Source organism: Crassostrea angulata, chromosome 10 (genome assembly GCF_025612915.1).
Source record: "Crassostrea angulata isolate pt1a10 chromosome 10, ASM2561291v2, whole genome shotgun sequence".
Classification (NCBI taxonomy): domain Eukaryota; kingdom Metazoa; phylum Mollusca; class Bivalvia; order Ostreida; family Ostreidae; genus Magallana; species Magallana angulata.
The window spans coordinates 17,329,081-17,353,897 of NC_069120.1; the positions used below are offsets into that span (position 1 = coordinate 17,329,081).

Here is a 24,817-nt window from a genome sequence, read left to right on the forward strand (position 1 = left end):
CAGGTAAACTGCTTAAAACTGTATCTTCGAGGTTTGTTTTTTTTTCTTTTGTTTTTAAATATATTACACGTAAACATGCCACATTTTCATATAATTAATATATTATAATTAGTAAATGAGTAACCTTTTATTTTTAAATAAAGCAGGAAAACCAGTCCTTACGATCACTATATGGTGTTAACATATTAAGTGGTTGGCACAAAATAACAGTATCTGAAGTTGTACATTAAATATTACGTCTTTTGATTGTCTTTAAACTGTCTCTAAACATTTTAACAATTAGTTCATTCCTTTTCACCTTGTTATTAGTACGTCATGAATGATTTATATCGAACTTTGTTACATTATTTGAAATATTTTGAGTCTGGTGAGCATAAGCGCTATTACAGATAGATTTTATTTCTAACCTTTTATAAAAGTGTTTAAATACAAACTTAATGTGTGAAGAAGTAAAAAAAAAACATGTACAATTTAAATAGTCATGTATTAACTTATAGAATGTCAATTGATCGAAAAAATTACTCTTCGTTTTAATTAAAAACATTCATGATTACCTACTTATGCATCCTTATCTGCATTTTTAAGATGGGTGGTACATGTATACCTGCAATTATAGGGAAAGCACATACAATTGGAAACACCAAAGCCTTAACACCTGTTAATAAAACAGCTTAGTTGCTTTCAAATAATAACTGTCGCAATAAAAATCTGAATGTACAAAAGCTGAAACAGGAGTTTTATAGCATACCGGTTATATATTAAAGGATTAATCATAAACATTATCCTAACAGAATGCTAAGCAGAAAAAATTAAACAAAGAAGTCACATAAATAAATAATATGTCACAAACAAATATCTTGAATTATGACACCACTCCGAATACGAACATTCTTTTTTGTAAATTGGTGTTATTATTCAGCAAGAATGACTTTGAATTGAGTAAGCGTTCCCATAAAATAAGTTTTAAATTTCAGTTATCGAGTGGAAATGGCGTAAATTACAAGCACTTGATAACTCATTTTATCTTGAACTCTGTGCATGTCCGTATCAAATTACTCACCTACTTTTCCATCGGTCCTTAAATCGGAGATAATATATTCAAAAACTAATTTATTTCAAACCTTACAACAAATTGCTAAAAATAAGCTTTTAAACTAAAGTTTTAAAGAAATGCAAAAAAGAAAAAAAGCTATCCTAGTCTTCATTATATGGACGAAATCAAAAGGCGGGGTTTCATATTCATTTCAGCACTTTCAAAACATGTATTGTTTTATTTTAATGAATTCTCATCGAAGTACATCGAATATTTCAGAATGATTCAGTCTTTCTTTAATATTCTTTACAAAAACAGCTTCGGGATATGCTTCATATTCAAAAATTTCAAAGTCACTTCTTAAAACTTTTACTAGTTTTTCTAACTTTTTCAGCTCAACTGTTCTATATATATCAACGAAATATTGTTCCTTTTGTCTTTTTAGATCCTCTTTAGATGTTGACTTACTCCTGGCTGTTTTCAGAGTCCGCACAAATTTGATAGGGTTTAGATACTGAGACTGTTTTTCGCTATATGGATAGTTTTGTTGATTGCTTATCAGCCCTCTAATTTGCATATGTTTCCAAGAGCGAAGATATGCTTCGTGCATTGACATGCATTTAACAATTTCATTCCGTCTCTCATCTAGTGAAGTGGCAACGTCAAGAAAAATGTCGTCGCTTGTCATCTTTTCCAAATCGTTTACATCAAATTTAGAAATGTTTAAAGCTCCCATGATGAAATTAAAATCGTTTTTAAAAGTTTCCATTTTGCCAATAAAATCGTAGTTTATTTGACACGGTTTACACAGGTCGTACATGGACATGAAATGGGGATCTCGCTTATGACTTGTTGTGTTTTCTGCATCAATGACATATTGGATAAATTCATCAAAAGTGATATCGTGATAGCAAGGTATTTGTGTCTTTTCAATTCTTCGCAGAGTTTTCATCTTGTCCAATCGCATTATGGCGTTATTCATCTCAGGGGACCGAATCTCTTTTCCAATCATGCCCCAATAATAAGGATTAGCTGTGTATATTTTATCTAAATATCCCGATAAAAGTCTACTGAATGGATTTCTTACAAACATAAATACTGCATGTGTGCGTAGTTTGGCCAGCATACGAAAAATGTCCTCCTTAGCTAGAGATTGAGAATGTGTATTAACATTTAAGGGTTTGATTTGGTAAGGATTGTCCAGGTTGGTAGAGTCCAACACTTGCAACACTCTCCTCCAGAAGGTGGTACCTGCCTTTTCTATGCTGCAGTATATTAGTTGATGGGACTTGCTAACTTGAAAATGAAATGGTATGCTACGGTCTGGCTCTCGGCCAATAATAAACTCTTTACCCACACATGCTTGGTGGTGTTTTTGCAGTCTCTTGTTTATATACGTCTCTGTTCGTGCAGCCGTTTGAATCTGGAAAAAAATCGATTACATATTTTAAAAGGTTTACTAATGTAAGGAAAATGAACTTTCTTGTAATTATTCATCGCAGTTGTGAGATATGTACGGGGCCCTGAGTCCGCCATTTTAACAAAGTGTACATACTTCATACAAATATCAAACAATAGTCATATTTGACAGATGGTACAATTAAGGTTCTGATTATTAATAATTTATTGATGGTGTTCAAAACACTATTTACTCTATACTGTACTTACAAGAACTTTCGAAGATTCTGCTTTAAATATTGAAATGTTATTCTTGTTGTTTGGCTTTACTTCTACAAAAATCTCTGATAAATTTGTTGTGCGAATCATAAAAGAGGGAGAAGTTAGGTGCCATTCGTAGTTCTTTTGTTGTGTGCTGTTGCAGCAATTCAGGAACAAAAACTCTACAATGAAGAGAATAAAATAATTTGCATCATTGCCATATGTGATTCACATGTGTACGTTCCATACAATAGTTTCATGATTAGTTTCATACCAACACTTATAATACATGTAAAATGCATGGGAGGCAGAAAAGATCATGTGTGTAATTTATTCCTCGTATGAAAGACTAATACATTATAATAATGAGGAAAACCAATATAATTATGAATTTACTGCAAACTATCGTTTGCATATCATTGTGCAAGAAAACCGATGAAATGGAACTTTAGTCTGGAACCCAGTATAAAAGACAAAGGATAGTAAATCGCAACTGAGATTTGCTGTTAGTTGCTTGATATATATACCATGTCATTATATTTCTGGTACATTGGGCTATGCATATTCTCAATATGGATTTTACGTAGGGTTTTTCAATGTATAGTGTAGGGTGTATGGAATATCGGCAAAGCACAAAATAGCTAATGTATGCAATTATGTTCGTTTCTTTAATTCCTTTAATTCTATGATTACTTTCTAAAATCGTAGTCATTTACAAATCTTTGTACAATTTACTTTAGATGACATGCAAACTAAGTGAAATCATTTCATATTCTAAAACGTGATATCCTTACATTGTTTCTTTGACATGAATGTTGCATTTATCAATTAAATTTTATATGCCACTTGACCCTTTATTCAATCTAATTAACAAATATATATACTATAGTTTATGAGTGACAAGAAAAATTGTTTTCTATTGCTGTGCATTTTAACGGGTAAATTTGGATATAAATAGAAAAAAACTCGCGTGATAGTTGTACTTTGATTTGCAAGTTATTTTACAATCCTCTATTCTAATTATTGTCTTAAAGGGCCATTAAGACACTTTGGTTTATAATAAGGACTTCTATTTAGCATGATAAAGTTCCCGCAGCATTACTTTGCTTATTCTACTACTAAATAACTATTATATTGTGATAATTAAAAAAAATAAAAAAAACAATCTACCGACACAAAATCTTGAACTACTATAAGCGTGAAAAGGTGTAATTTCACAGGTGAGAACCCACCTCTGAAATATAGTTGTTTATATTCATAGTGGTATAATGATACTATATCAAGCCATTCAGTTCACCAAGACGGGTCAGATTTCCTTTCCGACGTTAAATTGAAAATTCCGAACTTTTATTTGTCATTTCAGACATTTTGGAATTGAGCAGCATTGTTGAATGCAATTTGTCCACAAAGTAAATTATATCATTACGTGAAATATAAAAAGCAAACAGATAAAAAAAATGTCTGACTCTATGTGATAATTTTGTCGGTAGTACGAACATTATATGTAAGTGTTGTGAACCACTGCTAACTTTGTGTTAGTGCCTCGAACCGAAAAAATCATTGCGATAATGATTGGTGTGGACTCCAGGATTTAAAGTTTACTGTCAAGATAAGGGATAATGGAGGTAAACAATATTTATTTTTTTATATTTTTATACCATAGAAATTTCTTAAACCAAATCTTAATTACTATGTTAGCCATACAAATGTGGATTAGCGATAACTAACTGTATGAACACATTTTTTATGTTTTCTATGAATAAAAATTCAATGTCAAATAAAATTCACTTGTTCGCTTTGACTTTTAATGAACTTTGATTCAATTAACATAATGAAATGCATTAAGTAAAACAAAACAAGACACCAAAACTGGAATAAACTGGAATTATATGACAGCGATGATTAATTTGGACAGGTGGAAATTATAATTCTGATTAAAAATATAACATGAAATCTTACCTTGATATTGGGTGAAGACAACGATCGTTAGGACCACAACACCAATTCCCGCTAGTTTTCCTTTGAAGATTCGTCTCCTTCTGCAGAGTACCATTTTCCCCTCAATACCAACCAGCTGATGCAAGTAATTTAGGCGTACCCTCTTCTTTTCAGTGTACTGTTGGTAAATCTAGGTTGATCTAATGTTCATCGGTCCATGCTAATTAGATAACAAAAGATCCGGACATGTCCCGTTTATTCTTTAAAATACGACTGCATGCCAATCACAACTCCTAAGCCGCACAAGTGAACTTGACGCTTGTAGGTTGGGTGATAAATGATCAGTTATGAAAAGAGTCCAATTTATAACTTAAAAAAATCCCGCATGACATCTTTTATTCTACCTGAATGAAATATATTGCGTAGTCTGTAAGTATAATTATGTATATACAGGCAAATAGAGTTGTCAATCAATTCGATTTTCTTTTGATAAGTAATAAAAATCAGACCATCAAAGATAAGGGAAAATTAAAAAATATTTCTGAGACTGCAAATTTGTGATAATTTCAGAAAGAAAATGTTTCGTTTTTTTCTTTGGAGTCTTTGTGGATGTGAATTGCTTGTGAAAATACATTACATTTAATAACGAATATTGCATTTATTGCAGTTCGTCAAAAAAATCTTTATAAAAATATTGTTGAGATGAAAGGTTTGTATATAATCATGAGGAGCTATTAATGTTATAAATTATGTCTAAAAGGTCCAAAAAGTTAAAACAGTTTATAGAATGATTTTTTTATAGAAAGAAAAGCTTTCAAATGGACATAGAAAGATGAGCTGTTAGATTCCCCAAAATTATTTTATCAAAAAAGCTTTGAAATGAATTTGATGTGTTCAGTAACTTCAGTTTCAAGAGTTCCTTTAGCAAAAATTTATTTCATCCGTACAAGGTAAGTCATTTAATAATACCACCGTCATCGTTAATAAAAGGTAGATCGTATCCTATAAAAAAACAAGAAATATTGTGATAAAGATGTCATAAGGTACATGTATATATTGAATGAATGAAAATTTGTCGAATGACACGCCTCCCCTATACCCCTCAAAAAAAGATAAACACAAAAAGCTATGAAGACATTTCTAACATATTGTAACCATGGCCTTTTACAGAAAGGTCGAATAAATCATTGCCTTATTCAACCACAAACATCAATTAAGAAAACGAAAAGCAAAATTAAACGCGAGCGTTGGACAAAATACAACTTTAAAGCACTTAAGACTATTAACAAAAATCTAATTAATAATAACGCACAATATAATACAAATAAAAAAGAAACCATTATAAGGAAAACAGAGTATCCGTGTAGCAAAATTGCATCGTTAAAACAACTTGATCTTTATAGTAACATGTTCATAATGCGAGTTTGTATGCGAATATGTTACAAAACAAAAATGCCATATAAATTATGTTCGTGGAACCACCTACGTTTTCACACGGCAAGCAACCTTGATTTTCATTTACTGTGTGCATACATTCAAGTCGAGATATGCATATTTCGAAAAACATTTAAACAATTTTGTTCATAAAACATAAAATTAATCATCCCTGATTTTTGTCTTAAACGACCGTCGGTTACATTCTCAATGACCAAAAACCAACGTTCTCGTCCCGATTCTTCATCCAACATTTATTGATTTATTTATTGTAATTGGAAAACATAAACTATTTTATTGTCAAATTTATCGTGTGCGAGATGTGATTGTCTCCTGAAATTTGTGGTATAGCTTTTAATTTGTACATATGAATATTAATTCGCCTCCTTTGAGCAAAATTACTTAAGTTTGAATGTGCTGTAATCAAACAAGAGTTATGCCCCTTTTTTATCTTTGTTGTACGAGTTATCTAATGTTTTTGTATTTTGGAACTCTTCAATGTTTTCGTTGATCCAACGTTTTACCTAGTCGAAATACACGAGGTGCTCCACCTTCGTTTTCTTGATTTTGCTATCCTAGCCTGCTCAAAATGTAAGACTGATTATATAAACTCATAGTTATGAATATCCCTGTTTCTTAGATTGCTTTTTATGTGTAAATCAACTCTTTTTAATCGAACACGGTTTAATATTTTAATCGATACTTTGGCGGCCATTTTTAAATGTGCTATTTCTGTATATTTAGTATCAACAATTTGTTTTAAAAGTTTCTGGTTTATTGATAGATCTTGAATTTATTAAGTTTTCTGAATATGTAATTTCTCTCTATTAACTCTTAAAGATAGCTTGCTAGAATATAAATGCATGTGACTGTGTGTGTATTGTATGACATGGTATTGTAATGCTGTCTTTATTTGTGTTCTATTTTTTGTTACAGCCTTTTACCATATGTTGGCACACGCTTTATCAATAAAGCTTAGAAGATTGTAACATTGCCTTCCATGGTTAACTTAGCTGTTCTTCTAACAGCACAGTAAAAGGATTTACCAGGTTTATGGATCCATTGAAACTCACATTACCCCATACAGTACACAGTGTGATACAGTCAGCTTGAAAAAATGTCAGCAGATAAACAAGAAGATAAGTCAGCAGACAAAGAAGAAAGAGAAGTTAAACGTGAAATTAAGTTTACAGAGAAAGGTTTAGAGAACTTTGAAACATTGTGTAAGGAAAATGGAAAACTTATAGACAGAGCCTGGAATTCTGTTGAAGATTCTATTCTTAGTATACAAGATAGTGAGAAAGATGTGAAATCTTTACGAAAACTTGACAATGATATTCGTGTTGTGTTTGAGGAATATACAGAAAGAGTCAATGTGTATGGAGAATGTTTACGCAGAGTTAATAATGAACTTGCAAGAAAAGAAGAAGAGAAACTGAAAGCATATTATACAAGAGCGTCACAACTTGTAGAAAACGCTTTAGAAGAAATAAAGAATTTAAGAATGGACCTGGTGGAAAATGCATCACATATTTCTACGACTTCAAGTTCAGAAAGAAGAAGAAGAGGAGAGCAGAAATTAGAATACCTGAAGAAGGAAGCAGAACTTCAGAAAGAAAAGCTGAAATTAGAACAGGAAGAAATTACCCACAAAGCGGAAGCAGCAAGAAAGAAACAAGAAGTAGAGATAAATCTGAATCTACTCAAACAAGAAAGTGCTGTGATGATGGATGAAGAGGACGAAGAGGATGATGTGTCGTTATCTGTTACAACAGACAATAGAAAGGACCGAACTAGAAGATACGTTGAAAACTTGAACTCACATGATAATGACATTGAACGTGAAGATGCAGACCTTCGTACTCCGATTCCTGCCGAAAGTGTTCCAATTCCCACACCTTATCGCCCGTCTTATATCCAGCGACAACATTTTGCAGACAATAGTGCAGCTCATTTTCCTGTTGATCCTCCGTCAAATACAGTTGAAATACAGAACCCTCAAACCCAGATGTCATCTGCGGACTCACATTTGTCAGAGTTGACATTATTCCTCATGCGAAAACAGCTTGTTCCAGAAAGATTCTCTAATTTCGACGATAAAGTTGAATCGTACAATTCTTGGAAATCTTCATTTCAAAGCATTGTGGCTGAAATAAAAGTGTCAAAATTTGAAGAGCTTGAATTGCTCGTAAACCGTCTCTCAGGAAGGTCGAAGGAAGTGGCTTCCAGCATCCGTAATGCCAACCCTGGTGATGCCGACCGTGCTGTCAAACTGATATGGGAACGATTAGACGAGATGTATGGTAGACCTGAACTGATTGAGTCTTCGCTGCGTTCACAATTAGAGAACTTTCGACAAATAGGTTCGAGTGAAAATAGTAGACTATACGACCTACTGAACATTTTAATCAAGATTGAATCGTTGAAAACAAACCCCCAGTTTGCCACAAGCTTAGCCTACTATGATTCATCTTCAGGAGTGAACCCCATTATCAGCAAGTTACCTTACAGCCTCCAAGAAAAGTGGATCACTAGAGCATCTGCCCACAAAAGAACAAATCAAGTCCCATTTCCACCCTTTTCCTTTTTTGTTACTTTTCTCAAGGAAATGTGTGCTATAAGAAATGACCCTGCATTTGCGTATAGCAGACCAGCAGTTCCTGCTAATAAGAACAGACCCGTACGTACTCCTATGGTGCAAAGTCGTAAATCAGAGGTGACTGACCCTGGACGAGTTGATCCGAACCGGTGTCCTTATCACAAGGCTGATCACAGCATACATGACTGTTATGGTTTTCGTGCAAAGCCACTTACTGAGAGAAAAAACTTTTTACAAAGCAGAAACATTTGCACAAGATGTTGTTTGTCAACCCAACACTTACCTAAGGACTGTCAAGTGAGAATTCAGTGCAAAATCTGCGGGTATTCCAACCACGCCACAGCACTACATGTGGATAAAGTTTCATCTTGGAGCCCAAGCATTCATGGCGGGGAGGGAATTCGCAACTCCTTTACACAACCACACTCCTCTGGACCTGGCCAAGCAAACTTACCTTCAACGTCCAAGGTTTCGACAAGTAGTACTGTGACATCAAAGTGTACGACTTTCTGCGGGGACAGATTCCAAGGAAAATCTTGCAGCAAAACCTTTCTTGTGGATGTGTTTCATGAAAACAACCCGAACAATGTGCACCGTATTTATGTGATCGTGGACGATCAGTGCAATCAGACACTTGCTTCACCCGAACTGTTAGATATCCTGAATATCTCTAGTGTACCTACCAAATTCACCCTAACTACATGTTCAGGAAAGACAGCTATGTATGGCAGAAATGTTCTCGGACTCAAAGTGCGATCTATTGACAAGAACGTTACTTTAGACCTTCCATCTACTCTCGAATGCGAGGACATACCTAACGATTTATCTGAAATCCCAACACCGGAGATTGCAGAATCCTATCATCATCTTAGTGTTATCACATCTAAGATTCCTGAGTTTGATCCAGACTCAAAAGTTCACTTACTGATTGGCAGAGATCTACTGGAAGCCCATCATGTTGAAGAGCAAATCCTTGGACCCCGAGGAGCACCGTTCGCACAGAAACTCGTTCTTGGTTGGGCCATTATTGGCGAAGTCTGTCTTGGGAGGATTCATCAGAGAACGTCCCTTAACGTGAAGAAAGTCTCAGTTTTGAATGACGGTAGAGTGACATGCAATGAACTTTGTCCAAATCATTTGCATATCAAAGAACAGATTTCAACTTCTAACAGTTTAGTTTGTGCTCGTGACTTTCGGGGTGATAATGTATTCACAAAGACGCCTGACGATGACCAAGTTGGTTTATCAGTTGAGGATCGTTTGTTCCTAAAGCTTATGGACAAAACTTTCAAGAAGGACGAGGAAGGTTATTGGACAGCCCCTCTGCCCTTTAGACAACTTCCTGAATACTTACCCAACAACAAACCACAAGCATTTCACCGAGCCCAAATACTTCATACAAACTTGCAAAGAGATCATGTTAAGAAAGAACAGTTTGTGACATTCATGCGTAAAGTACTGGACAGTGGAGCAGCAGAAGTGGCTCCTTCGTCTTCAAATGCAGTTTGTTGGTATCTACCGTTATTTGGAGTTCGCCACCCGAGAAAGCCAGAACAAATTAGAGGTGTTTTTGATTCATCTGCTGTTCATGAAGGTATCTCACTCAACAGCCTTCTTATGTCTGGTCCAGACATGGTTAACAGCCTATTAGGAATCCTACTTCGCTTCAGGAAGGATGAAGTGGCAATTACTGCGGACATTGAACAAATGTTCTATCGTTTTCGGGTGGATGAGGACCATCGGGACTTCCTACGTTTTTATTGGTACAGAGAGAATGATCCTGACGACATCCTTGTTGAATACAGAATGCGTGCACACGTATTTGGCAATAGTCCATCGCCTGCCATAGCAACTTACGGAATCCGCAAGACAGTAGAGAATGCTGATGAAGATTTGAAGGACTTTGTGAATCGTAACTTTTATGTTGACGACGGACTCATTTCCTTGCCTGATGAAGCCAGCGCTATCGACCTCATGAAACGCACCCAGTCCATCATGAAGTCAGAAGGTAGATTAAGACTACACAAAATTACCTCTAATAAACTGGCAGTGATGGAAGCATTTGATCCAAGTGACCATGGTGAACAACTCAAGGAGTTTGACGACGACGATTTGGTCCATAGAAGCCTTGGTCTCTGTTGGAACCTGAAAGATGACACATTTAGATTTACAGTGCCAGTGAAGGAAAAGCCATTCACTCGACGTGGTCTATTGTCAACGGTGAATAGTTTATTTGACCCCATAGGATTTATAACACCCATTACTATAAGTGGAAAGATCCTCCTTCGAGATGCAACACCCCCTGGTGTAGACTGGGATGAACCCTTACCCTCCAGCTACCTTCAGAAGTGGACAGAGTGGCAGTCTTCACTTCAGAGCTTAAAAGAAGTCGCCATACCACGGATGTTATCGCACATGTCTGTGAGCCTAGCCAAGACTGCTGAAGTTCATATATTTTGCGACGCATCTGAAAAAGCTATTGGAGCATCAGCATATATTAAAGTGGAAGATGACCAAGGCCGCAACAGCGTTAGGTTCTTGATGGGCAAGGGCAAGCTAGCCCCACCTAGAGGTCACACTATTCCACGCTTAGAGCTCTGTGGAGCTGTTCTGGCAACAGAACTTGCAGAAATAATATCCATACAGCTAGACATCTCATTGGACTCTATGCATTATTACACAGACAGCAAAGTTGTGCTGGGATATATCAGCAATCGTACTCGTCGTTTTTATACGTATGTGAGTAATAGAGTGGACCGCATTCTGAAAATCTCCACTGCTGATCAATGGAAGTATGTTCCTACAGACAAGAATCCTGCCGATTCCTGCACCAGATGTATCACTTCAGTCATTGATATCATGCAGCTTCCTTGGATAATTGGCCCACAGTGGTTAAGCAATACAAGTACATCAGAATGCACTGGTACCTCGGAGTATTTTCCACTCATTGAACCTGATTATGATGCGGAAGTTAGGCCACTGATGACAAAGATCACCACCAACCATCTTTCCCCGGTGCCTGCTTGTCTCGGAACAAAGCGCTTTGAGCGTTTTTCTAGCTGGAAGTCTCTGGTTTCCGCAATCGCATCTCTTCAACGCATAGTTTGGAATCGACGCGATGGATATCATGACACCAAACCCATTAGCCAGTGTGATGCCCTCAGAAAAGCTGAGATTCTCATTCTGAAGGAAACTCAGCAAGAACACTTTACTACAGACATTAAATGCCTGGCCAATGATAAACCTCTGGCAAAGAACAGCAGTATTGCGACACTTTCACCCTATCTTGATGAGAATGGGCTACTTCGTGTTGGAGGCAGGATCAATCGAGCAGCCGGACAAATACCTGCAAGAGAAGTCAACCCTATTATCCTACCTAAAGCTAGCCACATTTCCACCTTACTTATTCGTCACTTTCATGAACAAACCAAGCATCAAGGAAGACTTATTACGGAAGGAGCTCTGCGCACAGGAGGATATTGGCTCATTGGCGCCAAACGATTGATTTCTTCTCTCATACACAAGTGTGTGACTTGTCGTAAACTAAGACGCAGTTTAGAAACTCAGAAAATGGCTGATGTTCCTACAGACAGGATAACCCCAGGACCCCCCTTTACATCAGTCGGCATTGATGCCTTTGGACCCTGGCAGGTGGCTACACGCAAAACTCGAGGAGGTGCCGCTAACAGCAAAAGATGGGGAATCATCTTTACATGCCTATTTTGTAGGGCAGTGCATATAGAAATTGTAGAGGAGATGTCAAGTTCTTCATTTATAAACGCCTTCCGTCGTTTCTTGGCAATCCGTGGCCCTGTGAAGTTTATACACTCTGATAGAGGCTCCAATTTTATCGGAGCAGCTGAAGAAATGAAGATGAATACAGTAAAGGTAGAGGAAGGACCCGTTCAAGAATTCTTGCGCAACTCTGGAATTACTTGGATATTCAATGTTCCTCATGCTTCACATATGGGAGGCATCTGGGAAAGAATGATAGGGATGACCAGAAAGATTTTAGACTCTATGCTACTTGAATCCAGATCCAAACCCCTCACACATGAAACTCTTGCTACCTTTTTATGTGAAGTCTGCGCCATTATTAATTCGCGCCCAATTGTTCCAATATCGACAGACCCAGAGATGCCCATGATTCTTAGTCCGTCCATGCTTCTGACAGGAAAAGTGGATTTCTTACCTGTTGTGTCCGATTCCTTGAATCTTCCAGACATCTATCGAGCGCAATGGAAGCATGTGCAGGTGCTCGCTGATATCTTTTGGCGTCATTGGAGGAGGGAATACCTGAGCATTCTACAAACCCGCCGTAAATGGAAGCATGAACATCGCAACCTGAATCCTGATGATGTTGTACTTATTCGAGATTCTTCGGAGCATCGGAACAATTGGCCAGTCGGCATTGTCTCGAGAGTTTTTAAGAGTGAAGATGACTTAGTCCGGAAAGTTGAGGTTAGAACCATCCGTGACGGGAAACCTACCTTCTATACCAGACCAGTGCAAGAACTTGTCGTGTTGTTAGAGTAATAGTCTAGTCGAACCTTGTCATCGATTGTTTATTGTATTATTTTTCTTTACTAAATGTAATAGTGGTATCAGTAAGATACCAGACGGGGAGTGTGCTGTAATCAAACAAGAGTTATGCCCCTTTTTTATCTTTGTTGTACGAGTTATCTAATGTTTTTGTATTTTGGAACTCTTCAATGTTTTCGTTGATCCAACGTTTTACCTAGTCGAAATACACGAGGTGCTCCACCTTCGTTTTCTTGATTTTGCTATCCTAGCCTGCTCAAAATGTAAGACTGATTATATAAACTCATAGTTATGAATATCCCTGTTTCTTAGATTGCTTTTTATGTGTAAATCAACTCTTTTTAATCGAACACGGTTTAATATTTTAATCGATACTTTGGCGGCCATTTTTAAATGTGCTATTTCTGTATATTTAGTATCAACAATTTGTTTTAAAAGTTTCTGGTTTATTGATAGATCTTGAATTTATTAAGTTTTCTGAATATGTAATTTCTCTCTATTAACTCTTAAAGATAGCTTGCTAGAATATAAATGCATGTGACTGTGTGTGTATTGTATGACATGGTATTGTAATGCTGTCTTTATTTGTGTTCTATTTTTTGTTACAGCCTTTTACCATATGTTGGCACACGCTTTATCAATAAAGCTTAGAAGATTGTAACATTGCCTTCCATGGTTAACTTAGCTAGCATTCAATGTTTTATTCATTCACTTGTTTGACAAAAGAGAAAAAACTCTACAATCGTTTAATGGTTACAAAGATATGAAATTGGTGTACTTGAATGTATAAGAAAGCTTAAGGGCTTTTTGAAATGGAACTGGGGTTCTCATTTGTTCTGACTGACCTGGGGATATCTAGACGTTGTTCTAGACGAGAAAACAATAAAATCGTCCGTCAAATGTACACTGCTTCACGATGTATAATCATATACTTAAAAAAAGGAAAAGTAACGTTAACGTTCACCATAAACTATTACAAAACATCTTGATAATATTCGTAACTTTAATCAATGGGATCCGTATGATACATGTATATAATTTTTTAATTTTCAGTTGTATTTTAGAGAGCAAGAAACACTTTGTGCGCGTTCATGAGATTCTGAGTTTTGAGGGTTTGCGTATAAACAGCCCATACTTAAGCAATTTTGCACTCGTCTATTGCAGGCACGTAGCATCGGGGGGGGGGGGGGGCCAGGGGGGGGGGGGGCCTGAATTTTTCGGAGCAACAAATTTTTTAAAATTTACATATAAAAAATGAATTATAATGGAGTTGCCCCCCCCCCCCCCCCCACTTTTTTGGAAGTTAGTAAAAAATTGAGATGAAAATGAAGAAATGAGCAGTCAAATTGAACCCCCCCCCCCCCCGGATTAGGAATTTCATGATTTGGAGGGAAAACAATTTTGGTAGGGAAGATTTTTGGGAAGTATAGTTGAGTCCCCCCCCCCCCCCCACGGATTAGGATTTTGAAGATTTTGGGAAACTTTAAATTTCCTTTCTCTTTTTTTTTTTTTTTTTTTTTGCTTGTCAAGATTTTTTGGATGGGTCTGGCCCCCCCCCCCCCACTTTCAAAAACGATGCTACGTGCCTGTATTGAGCAGGTTTTTTTTTGTTTAAATCAACAACTAGTATCCCATATGATAAGCATTACATAGAGGCTACTTAAACACATGTATTTTAGTGACATATTTACTGTTAAAAATTTAAATCCTAAGAGCAATGCAATATCCTATAGGAGAAAAAACCGCCGATAGGAATTGAATAAGAAAATCCGACAATTTCTAGTAATTTTTATTCATCTTGCAAGAAACCTGTTTCTTCAATAGAAATTATCATTTCATAAGGGATTTTAATTTTTGGGGAGTTGATTTTTAATCAACTCTCCTATGCAGTCACTCGGACAAACCGAAAGGGAAACAGTGTTTCGACCTCAGCACAAATCATTGCTCCTGACAAGACTTAGTTCTTGAAAATAATTGATGAATTCGATGTAATGTATGCTAAAGCATTGTTTTTCAAGGAAACTTATTTACAAATACCTTAAAAATAGTCAGATTTAAAATGGTACGAACAATTTAAATATTTTTTGTAGTCGTATGTATTCCTACGCCAGAGTTCAATATAGTCTCGTTCAACTCGACGCTCGGCTGTCTCCGTAAATCCTTGTCGGAGATTTACGGTGTCAGCCGAGCGTTTGGTTGAACGAGACTAGAGTTCAATATTGCTTGGATCCATACAATTTTCGAGAAATATTTCTATTACATAGTATGATTGAATTAATTTTATCTTTAAATATTATTTAACATGATTCATATGGAGGTTTCTCGACATTCTAGTCGAACAAGTTTAAAAATTCATATTATAAAAATATGCGTAATTCAAATTAGAAACTACGTACATACATGTACTTGTCATGCAAAACAACATTCATCGATTTTAAAATAAATAAACATAAAAAAAATCAACTCCCGTCAGTTCTTCAGTACTTTGATTAAAGATAAGGTTTATACCCCTCAGGTGTCAGATACCCTAAAGAAGTAATAATACAGTATACTGTACAGGCAATGTTCTTTCTTACGGCAGTCTTGGCAGATATCATTTTCATTTGAAACTGCTTCTTAGACGGCTGCTAAAATGCCATTTTGGCACTGGCATAACTGGCTTCACGGTTTAATAACTGAAAGTAGAGTGATATTTTCCCTTTCTTATGTTAAAATCAACATGCATATGGATGACCCAGAACACGTTCTCTCCATTCGAAGTTTAGAATATATTTAATCAAACAAACGAAGGATTTCTTTGATGGTTCATACGGGTATAAAGATACCTATCTAATATTGCATACAAATACGAATCAGCAGCGGTTTACAGAGTTTTTCTCGTCATGATAGCTACGTCATAGCATGTATTTACGCCTCAAAAGAAGTTATTTAAATATTTGTATGAATAATTTGTTAATTTTAGGAATGTGAAAGTTTTACCGTGTACTTCGTGATATTTGTTTAACATTTTATCCAAATATATAGTAAGTGTACATTTACCATCAACTTACAGGTACATCTTAAGGCTGAAGAATTAACCTCCAGCTTAATATCGCAGATACAAATAGAGTTTTTTTTAAAGAAATGCAAATTAATGAAACCCATTTATATTGATGAAATACCAACAAAATAGGATGTAAAATATTGGTAACTTGGTTTTAAACTCTACTTTGTCTCTTGTGTTGCAAGCTTCCCAGTGTTTTTTGATATTTTGTCTGCTGTTTGTTGAATACTCTCTTCATCAACTAGCAAGTTTTTATCTAAATGATATTGAAGGGCCTTTGCCAGATACATGTGTTTGGTAAATGATTCCATAAAAATATCGTTTTCCAATGTTCTTTGTCCTTTATCGTTAACCTTCACTGGAGCTGGACATCCATAGTGGTTTAGTGCAGCTTGAAATCTCAATGGATCTTTTCCATCTTTCTCTCTTCTTATATTTTCATGAACTCTTCGGCATACAAAACACTCAAAACCCTCGAAAAAATCTTTGCCTTTCACATCAGGCCCATAATCGACTTCCCAGTCTCTTGCTGCCAAAAGTTTCAGCAGATAGTCATTAGTTATTCCAGTCTTCTTCCAGTTGAAATATTGGTCGTATTCCTCGTCGTTTGTGTCAAGATAGTTGATGTATCTAGCGATATCTTCTACAGAGTCATAATCGTCCACAACAATGGCGGATTTATTGGACGGAAGCAAGTCCTAGAGATGAAGCAACAGAAGTTAAAGGGTGAAACTAAAATTAACATCATTACTGTCTAGTATTCGATTTCACAGAAAGCTTTTCTAAGAGGTACAATTAATAAAAGAATTTTCTATGTAATACATGTAGTTAGATTACATGAAGTAAAATTTTAGCAATTAAGAATGAGGCGGAGGGAGCGAAACGACTAGGCACTTTTTTAATCGCTAAAATTTTACTTTATATAAATCTATCTTGCTTAGAACATAACCTACTACTTCATTGTCTAATCAAAAGATCTTCGTCAATCAAATACTAGTATTCTTTTTTGTTTACGGTTTTTAAGCTACAAATCAAAAATTTGACTTCGCTATGAACTTTGAGAAATTCTCTCAAACAACAGCATACTTCGTTGGGGATTCATGCGGGAAAAAAGGTAGCGACATTGCAGAAAAGAAACATAACCCGCGTGTTATATGTGGGTTTTTGGGGTTTTTTTTTTTTTTTTTGGCAATGATCACTACATTCATAACTCGCATTAATAATCAAAGAAACTATTTTATTCTTTATATTTACATCTTTCTTTTAAAAACTTAACGAATTTATCGTAAAGAGAAAGTAAAAGTGACTAACCTTTATTCTGGGCGAGCCTAGCACGATAGGGATGGTCCCGACATGTAGTGGTCTCCACAGTTTCTCCGTCACATAATCCTCACAGATAGCGTTCTCAATTGCGATGGCAAACTTGTATTTTGCGATAAGCTGGAAGAATTCGTCGTCTAGCATGTTTTCCAATGGATCTCGTAAGCTTTAGGACAAATGTTAATTTGAGTTTTAAGACTACCGTAAACAGTTCATATGATTATGAATTTGGAACGATTCTGGGTTTGCTAGATTCGGTTCGATTTTGGTTCAATACTATAAATCGTGGTGCATTGAAAAGTCGGTACTATGTATTGCAAAATTTTAGGCAATAGAAAAAGTTTCCACCTTTAAGCACCTTTCATTTTTGTGAGTGAAAGAAACATACAAGAAACAGGATGGTACTTTTCGTCTCTTGAAATTCCAAGACCATAATTTACTATCTTAATAATAATAAAAATATCATTAATGATTGGTTCAATCCAAAAAAAAATCTTCATTTACCTCTGAGGTAAATCTCTGTTGTGTAGACACAGTCCATACGAATCGACTTGAACGTACTTCATCAGAAGTTGTACATAACCGTCTCTGTCAGAACCAGTACCGCAGTCTGTGTTCACAAATATCACCGGGGCTAACTTCAAGCGCTCGGATTGGATGCTTTTCTCTTTCGCAGAGAGTAGATGCTTTGTGCTGGCGAGCCATTCGCCGCTTTTCAGGAACTGAGTGGCGAGAGGGTAATCCGATTCCCTTCTGAATGTACTGGTATGATTGAACAAGGTCATGACCTCCTCAAACGAAAAGAGAAAGTTGTTCATAGGGGATTCCTCGTGGACCAGGGCCCATTCATGGTGGGGTTTTCTGGGTAAAGGCAGGTCGTAGTACTTAAATGTCGTTCCGTAAAACATGAACACCTGTAAATGAAGATAGCAAATGGAAGACACTGATTACTATCAATTCAAGTATCATGATAAATTGATATGAAATATACGTTTACAAAAATTTGAGAATTTGTCTTTCCTATAATGATTATCAATGCCATATTCGCGAAGTTCTATAAGGGACCTTTGTTTGAGGATCATTGGTGAGATTCCTATTTCCGGTGACAAAACATCTGACGTCACCACAGTCTAAGTACTCGTTTAGTTGATCGTCGCCGTCCGTCCACCACAGTATGATTGGCTCCCTGATTTCCGGTCGTTGTGAATCTGCATGGTCAAGAGTGAAACTAGTGTCAGCTCTAACATATACATTATTCCTTTGATTTTTAAAAGTAAATCACAATATATAGGAGCGGGTCGTCACCCTTGGCTAACGAAGATGCTTTGATCAAAAATATTGCAAATCTATGTACTAAATTTTGAAATTCATCCTCCAATGCTTGATATTTATGTTAGCAATACTTTGCAGTTCTCTTTAAATAATATATTACTCAGAATATAATCAACACGTAGAACTTCTTGATTTGCAGCCTTCGTAAAATAAACGTAAAACGCTAAAAATACTGAAAATCGACAGTTTCTTTAGTTATAAATGCATTCACACCCATCTAACTTTTGGCGGTAGATAGTGATTCTAGAAGACAATACAATCAGGCATTTGTGGCTAATGCAATCAGTCGTTTAAAAAGAAACATACGCCAAGTCACCACAGTTCATGTACATATAGATGCACGGATCCGGGGGGGGGGGGGGGGTGTCATGGGTACCAACCCCCAACCCCAACCCACCCTGCAAAATTCAAATTTTTCAAAATTATACAGGCATGTGTGCCTCGCATGAAATTTCACATGAACGATTTCACGTGAAATTCACGAAAGACACAACCGGCCGTGTACATTATAAAATAATGAAAAAATATGCCTCGGACCCCCCACCTGGCCCCCTGGCAAACTCATATAACCGTCGGAACCGGATCCGCGCATTATATACATGTAAGTGAACTAGTAAACATAGTCAAACGGTACTAGTTTTGATAACATGCACTCTCACAGAGAGACACATGTATATGGCTTATCACTTCATATCTAACCTTGGGAAGTTTTATCATCCATGTCTGTCCAAATTCGAGGCTCCTACATAAAAAATATAGACCTCAAATAATTGAAAAATGATTTATTTTTATGTTATATTTATATTTCATTTTCAAAATAGATTTTGGAATGTTTTACATATATATTTACTTACTTCATTTCCCAGAACAAACAAGAGAATCAGTAATGCGACAAACAGTATGAAGAAACAGAGTGAAAAACATCTGAAAGCGCGCTCAATTCTCATTTTCCAAACATAAACATAATACTAAAATTTATGATTTATATGTCATAAAATTTAGAGTATCTTCTGTCCAAAAGAAATGAGTCCAGGGTCAAAGATGTATCGAGATAGGACTGTCGTGTTGTCGACTTGATAAGCACCACGCCATGTTAAACATTCTGTACAAGACTTCTCAAACTGTACAAGTTCTCAAAAAGTAATACATCAATAACTTGATACATGTATTATCTATTTACTTATAAATTCAATTTGATTATAGTTTCTGGGGAGTGTTCAATTTCCAGACAAGGTCGTCACATGTTCTTTCTAACTTTTAGGTGTATTGCCTAATTGGAAAATAACCTCTCCTAACCTCTAGCAAAGAGAGACAACTGCTTGATAAACACTGTATTTAGCTGAGACGAATTTCCAGCTTTCTCAAAGCTATTCAAAATAAAACCTTTTCTTATTATTAACACATTTATTTTCATAATCATTATAAATGGGCAACAATATGATTAACATTTTAAAAATAACCATAATCAATAGTAATAAAAATTAGGAAGACAGTTGAACGACAGCATCAATATTTGTAAAATACGCAAATACTACAGCATTGATTCTACACGTAATTTGAAACCTCTGACATGAATATGCCCATTAATACACCATACGTGTAAATATCTTAAACAAAATCAGATTACACAAGTCGAGATCATAAAAATCAGATTAAAAATTGTAAAAATCATTTATTGGTCAACTCCTTTTTTATATCAAGAAATGGATATACCAACTTTAGACATAAAAAAAATATAAGTGGATAGTAATGATTTAGAAAAATTATGATAACGGATAAATAACCTAAAAAAAATCCATTTATAATGGCTAAAACAATGCGATTCTCATAAAATCAACATTTGAATTTGTATGATAATTATACATAAAACAGTAAAAGATGAAACATTAAATCTAAAATAATACAAGCCAAAAAAAATCATAGATACGAAGGGTGATTTTATATTGAAACAACATTAAGTGATAAAGCCCTCTGAAAGAGTCTTCTAAGTTTTCTGACAAGTGACTGTTTACCATTGTCAGAACAAAAGATAATTATATCTCTACATAAAGGTAAGCAAAATTGACTAAAGTTATGAAAGGGCACCCTTCTAAATATAGATGTTAGCACCCAAAATATTTATATTTACAACCCCCAACCCTTTGAAAAAAAAAACTTATTTAATCCATCGATAGAAAATAGACCCCAAATATTGCAATCCAACGTCATTTTCAGTGTTTACAAATAAAAAAAAATAATATTGCACAGTTACTCCTCTTCAGACCAATTGCATATGACACTCTTTTCCAACACCCATTTTATATCCCACATATACATCTATATACATGTATATATATGCTAACAATGTAGATATGGATTGATATAAATGTAGATGTATGTTAAAGTTTTCTAATAAGTGAGAAAATATATGTATAAAAAAACCTAGTCAGTAAATCGAGGTTCAAAAATTTCAAACTATAAATGCAAAAAAAAAATTTAATCGCCTACATTACTTTAATTGTCATCTTAGATCTCCCGCTGCTCGGAATCGGTTTGCAGTTGATGCTACACTACCACGATCTACTGTTTTATTAGAATCTAAGTGATGTCTAAGAGCTTTGGCATAATATTTACTGTGATTGTACTCATAATCCCAGTCATCATTATATAAAGTTCTCTTTCCTTTATCATCAAACTTTGCAGGAGCTGGGCAACCATAATGATCTATAGTTGCCTGAAATTTTAACTTTTTTTTCCCCTCTTTCTCCCTTTGTATATTTTCATGTATCCTTTTACAAACAAAACACTCAAAACCATCGATAAAATTAATAGCATTATTGGAAACATAGTCATTGATGGACCACTCTCTGTCTTTCAAAAGACTTAATAACAACTTATTTGTTATTCCACTTCTCTTCCATTCAAAGTATTTGTCATATTCTTCGTCATTTTCATCAAGAAATTTAAGATAGTTGGCCAATTCTTCTATAGAATCAAAGTCATCCACAATGATAGCTGATTTATTGGAGGGGAGGAGATCCTGTTCAATAGAAATTGATACAAGTGTGAATGGTAACATCATGTACAATTATTAAAAAATGTTTTAAGTGCAAAACAGCTGTAGTATGTTCATAATATTGATTTTTTTTAATAAACTGTTAAATATCTATTTCATTTACACGCTTCATGCATTTCAAATTGTCTAATAGATACTTTTCGATTATTTTTTGGCAACACATTTTAGATGCAGCTTAAAACAATAAAAAATTTGATTTTATGAAAAATGGAATTTTTTGTGTGCACATCTATTTAATTATGTCTGTTTTACCTTGATTCTAGGTGATCCAATAACAATGGGAATTGTTCCAACAAACAGTGGCCTCCAAAGTTTTTCAGTTACATAGTCATTACAGATACCATTCTCCATCGCAGCAGCAAACTTATATTTCGCAATGAGTTTGAAAAAATCCTCATGAAACATGCCTTTCAAGGGATCTCTGAGACTGAAGAAAAGGAATAATGAAATGAAATCAGTATATATTTCACACATTAAAAAATTCAAATGCCAAAACTGACCTGATATATAAACAGATATTGATTCTTGAACGCTTATAAATGAGTCTTCAGATATATTTCATATAAAGTTTGACCTACAATACATAATGTTTCGAATTCATATTTGCTATGATACAATGTAGCAATCATTAGCTGTGTGTGGATAAAAATCCAATTTTGAACTAGGTATACTTTTGTGACAACCGCAACCAAACCTGTTTAGTAAATGGTTTCAAAATTATTACACCATTGTTTCTGAAATTTGCAAACCATATCTGTTTTTGTTTCAATAAAATTCTTATGTCATAGACATTTGTTTATATTTTTTTAAAGTTTATGCAGAAATGAACTACAGATGAAATCACAGGTTGCTTACATGATATTTAATGGTTAATATTCATGCATTATAACAACAGGTACTCGTGCAAATAATTAGTCCACTTACTGATCTGGCAAATTCTTATTATGTTCACATGATCCATAGGAGTCTATGTTAATGTACTTCATCAATTTATGAATATAACCGTCCCTGTCAGAGGGTGTGCCACAGTCACTGTGTGCGTAGATCATTGGGGCCAGGCCCTCGGCTTTGGATTGTATTGTCTTCTCTTTGGCAGATAGTAGATAGTGGGAACTGAATAGCCAGGCAGCACTGTCTACATACTGAGTGGTGATAGGGTAGTCCGATTCTCTCCTGAATGTACTAGTGTGATTAAATAATGTCATAACTTCTTCAAAGGAGAATAGATAATTGTTTTTCGGAGACTCTTCATGAAGTAATGCCCACTCATGATGAGGTTTTCGTGGTAGTGGTAGATCAAAGTACTTGAAGTCGGTCCCATAAAACATGAACACCTGTAAACAGTAAAATATACATCGTCATTGAAAAATGGGCACTTTAATGACTTGTGAGATGAAATTTCCAATAACCAAAATAATCCATGTAACATGGCAGGATAAACTTTAATGAAAATAAATCATAACATTTTTGCAACACAGTCTGCTGAATAGAAATTCTGTTATCTGAATGTATCTTATGTAATTCAGTATTACGTATTACATGCATCTCAACTAGTAAATCATTTGTGCTGCAATTTGAGGTACCTTAGTTTGTGGATTATTCATATAATGCCTGTTAACAGTGAAGAAACACTTGACATTTCCACATTTTTTGTATCTCCCACGTTCTCCTGTAAATGGTGTCCACCACAGTATTAACGGTTCTGTTATTTTTTCCCCTGACTTTTTCTTTTCCTCATCTGGATTTATTGCATCTGGATCTGCAATATAATAGGCGTTGTCGAAATCAATTGATTTTGTCACAATCTGTCCAAAGCATTCTTTAATTTTCTTTTTGTAATGTTCCATCCATTAAAGCATTTATTGTAAATATAAAAATATCTAAAGGTCATAACATTGTGCCTTTCTTTATTTAAACATGAGCTAAACCATAAGTAATAAAAAACAAATTTTACCTTCGTGATGTGACTGGTAATTGTAGGTGTCGTCAATGTAGATGTCCTGCAACACATCATAAATTAATGAGGAAGTAAAATTACAAATAAATTGAAAATCTAAGACAATTCTACATTTTGATCATCTTCGCTAGCCAAGTGTTTCTGATCCGCACCGCTTCTCGTTAGAAGCGGTGCGGATCAGAACTCCTTGGCAAGCGAAGATGCATTTTGATTAGAAGAGGTTTTAGTGTTACAGAACTTACAATATAATAACCTTTTTTAAATATATATACGAGGGAGGAAATTCAAATGTAATATGGTAATACTGTTTCCAAAGTGAAAATAGACTATTAAGTATAACTTACCTCTCCAGCGAAAAGCATCATTGCAATGAAGAGAACAATAAACATAAATGCAGTAAACAACATGAAAAGTTTGAATTTCGTCTTAATAAGCATGTTTGACGGGTATCACATAAAAAACCAACTTGACAAGATGTGCAAAATTCGTCAGCTGTGCGACTGGTTCACCTCGACTTCGGCAACCAGTTTATAGATCTTTGTAAAGTGTGAACCCAAAACAGGCGACACGCAATGTTACGGCAAAATCGCCGGTGAACTGTTGTAATCGGAAAAGTCTGAATATGTGTCTACTACAAAACGTTAAACTGTGTAGTTTAGTATGATTTAATTCAATTTTATTTTAGAAAATTGTATTTTATTTCAAAGTTAAACCCTCGGCAATTATGCCAAATCGGCGCTATCATCGGATGCGTTAGCCAATTCATAAAAACATGTGTAGGCTAGGATGTACATGTATCCTGGCTTATTTGGTATACATACATGTACATGCATGTACAGTACGCTTCATCCGCTGAAGAAATTACACTCTAGGAATATCTAACGTCTATTGCAGCACATTTGAAA

General features: G+C 35.2%; 4 protein-coding genes across 4 annotated transcripts; 1 reads left to right on the forward strand and 3 right to left on the reverse strand.

Annotated features, from left to right (window-relative positions):
- Positions 1 to 189: 189 nt before the first annotated feature.
- LOC128165041 (carbohydrate sulfotransferase 10-like) lies at positions 190 to 5,372 on the reverse strand. Its single transcript, XM_052829238.1, has 3 exons — positions 4,652 to 5,372; positions 2,702 to 2,874; positions 190 to 2,456 (listed from the first exon to the last, which is right to left on the reverse strand). The coding sequence occupies exons 1-3, from the start codon at positions 4,743 to 4,745 to the stop codon at positions 1,287 to 1,289; spliced, it is 1,437 nt and encodes a 478-aa protein (XP_052685198.1). The 5' UTR covers positions 4,746 to 5,372; the 3' UTR covers positions 190 to 1,286.
- Positions 5,373 to 7,412: 2,040 nt separating this feature from the next.
- Positions 7,413 to 13,853, forward strand: LOC128165031 (uncharacterized). The gene has a single exon (XM_052829224.1). It carries the CDS (start codon positions 7,569 to 7,571, stop codon positions 13,197 to 13,199), a length of 5,631 nt encoding a protein of 1,876 aa, XP_052685184.1. The 5' UTR covers positions 7,413 to 7,568; the 3' UTR covers positions 13,200 to 13,853.
- Positions 13,854 to 15,994: 2,141 nt separating this feature from the next.
- LOC128165043 (alpha-(1,3)-fucosyltransferase 10-like) lies at positions 15,995 to 20,066 on the reverse strand. Its single transcript, XM_052829240.1, has 6 exons — positions 19,755 to 20,066; positions 19,600 to 19,642; positions 18,634 to 18,776; positions 18,073 to 18,482; positions 17,560 to 17,734; positions 15,995 to 16,946 (listed from the first exon to the last, which is right to left on the reverse strand). Exons 1-6 carry the CDS (start codon positions 19,845 to 19,847, stop codon positions 16,410 to 16,412), a joined length of 1,401 nt encoding a protein of 466 aa, XP_052685200.1. The 5' UTR covers positions 19,848 to 20,066; the 3' UTR covers positions 15,995 to 16,409.
- Positions 20,067 to 20,292: 226 nt separating this feature from the next.
- On the reverse strand, positions 20,293 to 24,433 carry LOC128165042 (alpha-(1,3)-fucosyltransferase 10-like). Its single transcript, XM_052829239.1, has 6 exons — positions 24,257 to 24,433; positions 23,910 to 23,955; positions 23,539 to 23,714; positions 22,880 to 23,289; positions 22,208 to 22,382; positions 20,293 to 21,919 (listed from the first exon to the last, which is right to left on the reverse strand). The coding sequence occupies exons 1-6, from the start codon at positions 24,347 to 24,349 to the stop codon at positions 21,401 to 21,403; spliced, it is 1,419 nt and encodes a 472-aa protein (XP_052685199.1). The 5' UTR covers positions 24,350 to 24,433; the 3' UTR covers positions 20,293 to 21,400.
- Between the last annotated feature and the right edge of the window lie 384 nt (positions 24,434 to 24,817).